The sequence below is a fragment of the Nicotiana tabacum genome, chromosome 20 (assembly GCF_000715075.1).
Source record: "Nicotiana tabacum cultivar K326 chromosome 20, ASM71507v2, whole genome shotgun sequence".
NCBI classification, from domain to species: Eukaryota; Viridiplantae; Streptophyta; class Magnoliopsida; order Solanales; family Solanaceae; genus Nicotiana; species Nicotiana tabacum.
In genome coordinates, this window is record NC_134099.1 from 145250632 (window position 1) to 145258236 (window position 7605).

At 38.1% G+C, this 7605-nt stretch overlaps 1 protein-coding gene across 1 annotated transcript; it reads left to right on the forward strand.

The window, feature by feature from the left end:
• Window positions 1-998: 998 nt before the first annotated feature.
• Window positions 999-2578, forward strand: LOC107791395 (protein TOO MANY MOUTHS-like). Its single transcript, XM_016613459.2, has one exon. The coding sequence runs from the start codon at window positions 1097-1099 to the stop codon at window positions 2576-2578; it is 1482 nt and encodes a 493-aa protein (XP_016468945.1). The 5' UTR covers window positions 999-1096.
• The last annotated feature ends 5027 nt before the right edge of the window (window positions 2579-7605 follow it).

Consider the following 7605-nt stretch of genomic DNA (forward strand, 5'->3'; position numbering starts at 1 on the left):
ACATCAGGTATCAAATGTAATTAAGGTGAAATACAAGGGTGTATATAAAGGATACTGAGAGTCAAACTCAGTACCTTTATTAACTAAAGGGGGCTCTAACCAACTGAGCTATGAAAACTTGTTTCTTTCTTATTTTCATTCAAAATAATTAATATTTTATTTCATGAATTTGCTATAAAATTCAAATATAGTTACGAATAATAAATTTGCTGAAAGTATAGCTACAAATGATAAATAAAGTGTATATCCTTGACGTGTCACATAATCTTCCCTATATTATACGCCATCTTTTCTCTTTTCTTGAACATTTCCTTTTGATGGACTTGATAAGTTGAGAGTTTCGGCCCAAAACCTCACCGCACAATGGAGAGAGAAATTCAAAAATAGCTAAATTTACAACTGGTTATTCAAATATAACCACAATTTCAAAAGTAATCGAATTTAGCTACTTTTCATGTAAAGATAAATCTGAACGAAAATACTGTTCAAAATCCGGACAAATACTCCAGTATAATATACTGAAGTTTCAGTATAATTATACTGGAGTTGCAGTATAATATCCCGGTCCAGCATAACATACTAGAAATTGGAGCACCGGTTCTCCAATCTCCAGTATATTATACTGGAACTTTTCGCGTGTTGGAGTTCCAGCATAATATGCTGAAAGTTCATTCACAGGAGCAAAGATCTCCAGTATATTATGCTGGAACTTTCCGTGTTGCAGCAAAATAGTGGCTATTTTTCAATGACTTTGCAAACGCTGGCTATTTTTGAATGACCAGTCCGAAAATTGGCTAACCCGTGCTATTTTTTACATGAAAATAGCCCAAGCCTACTTGTAAGTGGGCCTAGATTAGCTGACGCAGAAGCAGCCTCAGCCCCGTGATTGTGATAAATGCCCAGTGACACATAACTCTGCCTTTATTTCATCTCCTCTTCATACTCGTGAATCCATAATTATCCTACTTAAATTTATGGATCCACCAATTTTCATTCAGTTGTCACACTCTCCAACCTGAGAATGCAATAAATTCCCCATCTCTTATAAAATACCCCTAGAAATGCAGACATCATAACAAGTTTCTTTCACTTCAACATGGCCTTTTTTCTCTCAATACAAGCAACTTTACTACTATCTCTTTCCTTCTTTCCACTAGGCTGGTCATTCACTGTTATAATGTCCGATTCTGGTGCGCCTTCAGCTCTGGTTGATGCACCACAAACTGGCTTCTCTATGAATAATAACCGTGCACAAACCGATCCCCATGAGCAAGAAGCTGTTTACGACATTATGAGGGCCACGGGGAACGACTGGGCCACCGATATCCCTGACGTTTGTCGTGGCCGATGGCACGGAATCGAGTGTATGCCGGACAACGACAACGTCTACCATGTTGTGTCACTTTCTTTTGGAGCATTGTCCGATGATACAGCATTTCCTACTTGTGATTCAACTCATTCTTTCATTTCACACTCTGTTACAAAACTTCCACATCTTCGGACTTTATTCTTCTATCGTTGCTTTAGTAACAACCCTCAGCCCATTCCAGCATTTCTGGCCCAATTAGGGCCCACTTTGCAGACACTGGTTTTAAGAGAAAATGGGTTCACTGGGCCCATTCCAAATGAGTTGGGTAACTTAACCAGTTTGAGAGTCCTCGATCTTCATAAAAACAATCTCAACGGTTCAATACCGGTTTCTTTAGGCCGGATTACCGGTTTGAAGTCGTTAGATTTGAGTGATAACAAACTAACCGGTTCAATCCCGAGTTTGACTTTTTCTCAGTTGAATGTGCTAGATCTTAACCAAAATCACCTTGTGGGTTCAATTCCATCCACACTCATGAAGTGCCATTCTCTTATAAAGCTAGACTTGAGTCGTAATCGCCTCTCAGGCTTAATACCTGACTCTATCGACAACTTAAACGACCTCATCCTCATGGATTTGAGCTACAACAGTTTAATAGGTCAATTTCCAGTCTCGCTCAAAAAATTGAATTTTCTCCAAACCTTAGTCCTCAACGGCAATCCAATAGACTCTGCTACTCTACCAGATAACATGTTTGATGGTTTTAGGGACTTGATGATTTTAGGGTTATCGAATATGAATCTTCAAGGTCCAATACCGAAATCTCTAGGCCGGTTGCCTAAAATTCGAGTCCTTCAGCTTGATGGGAATCAATTTAATGGCTCAATCCCATTAAGTTTTGGTAATTTAAATAGCCTAAGTGAGCTCAGGCTAAACAACAACATGTTAAGTGGACCTATCCCATTTAAGAGAGATATGGTTTGGAGAATGAGAAGGAAAATGAAACTTTCTAATAATGAAGGGCTTTGCTATAACAAAGAGAATGGTCTTGGAGATGATTTAGAGACGTTGTTGGATTCAGGGATTGGACATTGTGGAGATTCCAAAACAGAACCAACAAAAATAGTGGAACATATTTCAACACTTAATAGAGGAAGTATTGCAACATCAAATAGTGATTCAACTGTTACATTGAACAAATTACAACTTCTTTCTGGGAGCTTGATTCAGTCGACAACCTTAATTTTGTTTGCAGTCCATTTATTATGAGGCCTCTCTTCTATCATTCTTCTACTAACCCCAGCAGATACAAGGGTTGTCTCTCCTTCCCCTTCTACTTTCCTTGTAAATCAAAGATCTCCTTACCTTTCTGGGTACTTATTACTCAAGCACAATGATATTTGGTACTACTCTAGCTGTGTCTAATCTCTCTCCCTATATATATAAAGGAGAGACATAAAGGAGTGAGGTGGTACATCTCTTTGGCCAGCAATGCTATTTATCTTTTTTGTCAATTTTTTTGATATTTTACTTCATTTTTCATGGTTAAAAAAATAATTAATTCAGGGGGTTACAAATTCAACTACTGTTACGTTTCAAATTCTATAACTATGAAAAACTATACAGCTAAACACTCGTGCCCTTTACCGTTACAACCTTTCAGATTATTTATTTATACTCTCTAAGGTCTCTGCCTCCCCTCTATATATCCATTCACAAAGTCAATCTATTCATGCTTGAAATAAACATTAGTCATGAATAGAGGAGATCAGATCACAGTCACAAATTTTGAGGGAAAAACTTCCATGAAATGGCTACGAAGGTTGGTCTCCACGTTCCAAAACCTCTCCATTGCACATATAATTCCTTTTCAATCTGTAGTTCTTTTTTCCTTTTCACCATTACGATTTTATGTTCATACGTAGATCTCCTAAATACAAACTTGACCTAATTAGTCGTTTCCTCTTCGTTGTAGATATAGAAGCTTCATAGAGGATACTGTTTATTGTTGCTTCACTGAATCTTAAAGGTGGTAAGTTGTAACAATTATTGTGATTCGTCATTGGAGGAAGAGAAGTTGACGATCATTTTGCTAAAAGATCATTGACATCGATCTGTTGGTGTATCTGATTTCTGATTTATCATAGGAAGGCAGAGAAATAGAGAAGAGACTGACTATTTACGGTGAAGAGGCTGTGAAAACTTTATCAGTTACCTTTGGAAATAGTAGGTAACATTAAAAAATTAAGGTACTTTGCAATGACTAGTATTTGCTTTTTTAAGTTTGCTACTTAGTTTGAAAATTTTAGTATTTTAATATATAAATCAGTATTTTTTAATTTATATATATTGATTAACAAATTAAAAAAAATTAAGTACCATGATGGGAGTTATGCCATGCCTAGAGGCTTATACGTCTTTACTTATGGTTCTCACACCCTCGCCTTGAAATCACGCCCGAGTTTGGTGGCTTTGTACTTCTTATGGTCATGAGAAGCAAAAATTAAATTTTTGCAAGTGGTTCGAATTTGCATTATCATCTAATGCCTAGAATTGGAGATTATAGTAATGATTCATTATTTTATTTCTAATGATCTTTTGTTTGTTCTCTTGCTTATGTCATCATTAAAACAAGTTACATATTTTGTTATAGGAATTATGAAATTCCAAAATATAAGGAGTGCATTTGTCTGCCCTCCTTATAGGGATTATCTTAGTACATATTTCATTATTTTGTTATAGGGATTATGGATCGTTAGTATTCACTATGAAATTCCGAAATATAAGGAGTGTATTTGTCTGCTAATTGAGTTATTAGTGGAGTTTTCAGGACATTATTAGAGGTGCTTAGTTTTCCTCCCTTTACCTATATTGCCAACGATGAGATTTTTGTAATGAAATGATAACTGCGAAGAAATCAAGTCCTAAGGTTTAGTATTAGCGCTGCTAATGTCACGAAATACATTCAAGTAAACTCAATAAGTTAAGTTCCATAGTATGAGTATTCATTTATGATAATGATCCTAATGGAATATTTACGTACTACTATAATATCTTTTGAATTATCCCTTTCCACATTAAATTTTAAGGAGGTGGGAGATTAGAAGAAAAAAAGAAACAGAGAAAAAAGGCAATAAGGTCGGAAAAGGAAAAAAGACAGAGAAAGCAATAACACAATTTTTGCATAACCTACGACAGATTCTTGCACAATTGCTATTACCTTTTTTCTTTCTCATTTTGTATGTTACATATTAGGAAATATTCAGTTCGTTAACTCAATGACGCCTTTAATAAACGCGCAACGCGCGGGTGCATTTACTAGTTGTAAATAATTGTCCAAGTCTCAGGACTTAGTCGTAACTAAAACAACTCAAGTTGTTGTGAGAATTTCCACACACACTGCTTCTCATTGCTGTACTAACTGTAGGTTAGTATTTATAGTACAAAGGCTATACTGTTAGGATGAGATGAGATCCCATGTTATTAGGGATTACATTACAACAGAAATAGTTTCAATCAAATCTGAGTTGATTGTGATGAGGCCTTATCCGTATTATCCTCTCTACGCCCCGCAAGATCGGCTCTACTGGACGGAGACCGATCTTGGAAATAAAGTCAGTGAACAACTTCTTTGACAGGGGCTTAGTAAGAGCATCGGCAAGCTGTGCAACAGATGAGATGTGGCTCACTTGAATGTCTTTCTTTTCAACTTGATCACGAACGAAATGGAAGTCTATAGCGACATGTTTCATGCAACTATGGAATACAGGATTCTTGCACAGAGAACCAATGGGGTGTGGGGAAGAGGAAGATGAAGCTCACGTTGAAGCAACCTTGGAGGATAATATAAGCTGAAGTTGAAGCACGAGAGATAGGGTCCCCACCCCAATCAGTGTCAGCATATGCAATAAGCTTTGTGAAGTTGACAGTCGAAGATGTAAGCCATAGGTGATAGTATGTTTGAGATAGCGAAGAAGACGCTTTGCTGCTTGCCAGTGTTTCTGTAACGACCCGACCGGTCGTTTTGAGCTTTTGCGCTTCGCTCGCCAGTTCTCGGGCATGACTAGCCCGTGTGATGTATTATGACTTATGTAAATCATTGGTTTTGGTTTTCAGGGTAATCGGAATAAATTTGGAAGAAAAGTTCTCAGTTTGAAGCTTAAAATTTGAAATGTTTGACCAAGATTTGACTTGTTAGTAGATGAACTCGGATTGAAATTTTTATGATTTGGTTAGCTCCGTTAGGTAATTTGGGACTTAGGAGCATGGTCGAAATGTGTTTTGGGGGTCCGCAGAAAGTTTAGCCTTGAATTGGCGAAATTGAGATTTTAGCGTTTTCCGGTTGATAGGTGAGATTTTGATATAGGGATCGGAACAGAATTACAGAAGTTGGAGTAGGTGTGTTGTGTCATTTGTGACGTGTGTGCAAAATTTTAGGTCATTCGGACGAGGTTTGATAGACTTTTTAATCGAATTCGGAATTTGGAAGTTTTTGAAATTTCTTATGCGAGGAGACTACTTTGGAAGCTTATATCTCGAAATCCATAAGGAATCTGAAAATTTGCAAAACATGAAAGTTGTAGACCTTGTATTTTAGTTTCCATAAAGTTAAACCATTCATAAATTAGGTATTTGTATAGAAAGTTGTGACAGATTTAGTGAAGGTTGGTACTATCTTTTGTTTTGGCCGGAAATAATGAGCAAGTTTATATTCGGGAGTTAGTCATTTTTATTCATTCTTGAAGATTTTAGAGCTCGGAAAAAGCGATTTTCAACAGATTTTTCAAGGGGAAAATTGGGGTAAGTGTTATATATCCGAAAGTGATTATATTTCATAAATCTATGGTTATATTCATCATTTAATTCGGATTTAAATGGAAGAAATTGAAATTTTTGCAAAACTTTTCAAAAAATGAAAAGTTAAGATTTGGAGGTCGAGTTGTTGTCGGATTTTAGTAATTTTGGTATGGTTGAACTCGTGGTGGAATGAGTTGTCAGATTTTGTGAGTTTCGTCGGATTCCGAGGCGTGAGCCCAAGGGTCGGGTTTGGCCAATTTCGGGATTTTTGATGTAATTTGATAATTTTCGCTTGGGCTTTGTTCCTTTAGCGTATGTTGATGATAATATACCAATTTTGGTTAGATTTGGAGCATCCGGAGGTCGATTCGAGAGGGCAAGGCATCGCGGGCTAGAGTTTGGACCGGATCGAGGTGAGTAATAATTTTAAATGTGGTCCTAAGGGTATGAAACCCCGGATTGCACATCGTGGTGCTATATTGAGGTGACACACATGCTAGATGACGAGTGTGGGGTCGTGCACCATTAGGGATTGTGACTTAGTCCATCCCGAATGACTGTTTTACCGCGTATTTGATCGAAAACCATTTCCTATCATCATGTTTTGGGCTGAATGCTATATTTGGGCTTCATGCCAACTCTTTGGACCCTTAGGGGATTTTTACTAATAATTCCTCACTGTTTTGACTAAACCTGTTAATCGGGTCGGGCTGACCCATTTTTAGCCCGGTTCGGCCTGGGTCAGACAGTCATTGTAGCATATAGGGTGGGCTGGGACGGGTTGGACTGGGAGCGGGTTTTAGACGAACACATTTTGGATATCGGTGCACTGAAACCCGCTAAGACCGCTAATCCGTTAACGGGCTACAGCCCAATTCAGCTCGTTAACGGGTTAAGAAAAAATTTAATTTCTTGTAATTTGTGTACCATTGCTAACAAAATTTAATTAAAAATAATAATAATTAGCACAGCCCGCCCGAATCCGTTAAGCCCGAACCCAGAAGGGCCAACAAAAACCCGCAAACTCCCAACCCGCTATCAGCCCGCTAACCAACCCGGTCCGTTAATGAACGGGTTGGTTTTTTTGTTCAGCCCATCCCAGCCCGCCCGTTATTATTCCTCTAGTTTTGACTTTATACTTGTACTCAGTCATGCTATATTCTACTGTTTTCATAACTCAGCCATGTTTACTCTGTTTTAACCCATTAAATGATATTTTAAATGATAATTTGGGCTGAGCATCATATTTTTCTGTTGCCCGAGGGGCTTCTGAGATTCTGACTGAGTAAGGCCGAGGGCCTGTGTTGTGAGGATACTTTGGGTCGGGCTTCACGCCGCAGCAGTGATACACTGATTATGATTATGAGGCCGAGGGCCTGAGATTGTATGCCACGAGGTGGTTTGTTCATATGAGGCCGAGAGCCTGCTGATTATGCCACAAGATGGCTGGATATTGCGCTTGGGCCATAAGGGGCCCCTCCAGGAGTCTACACACCCCC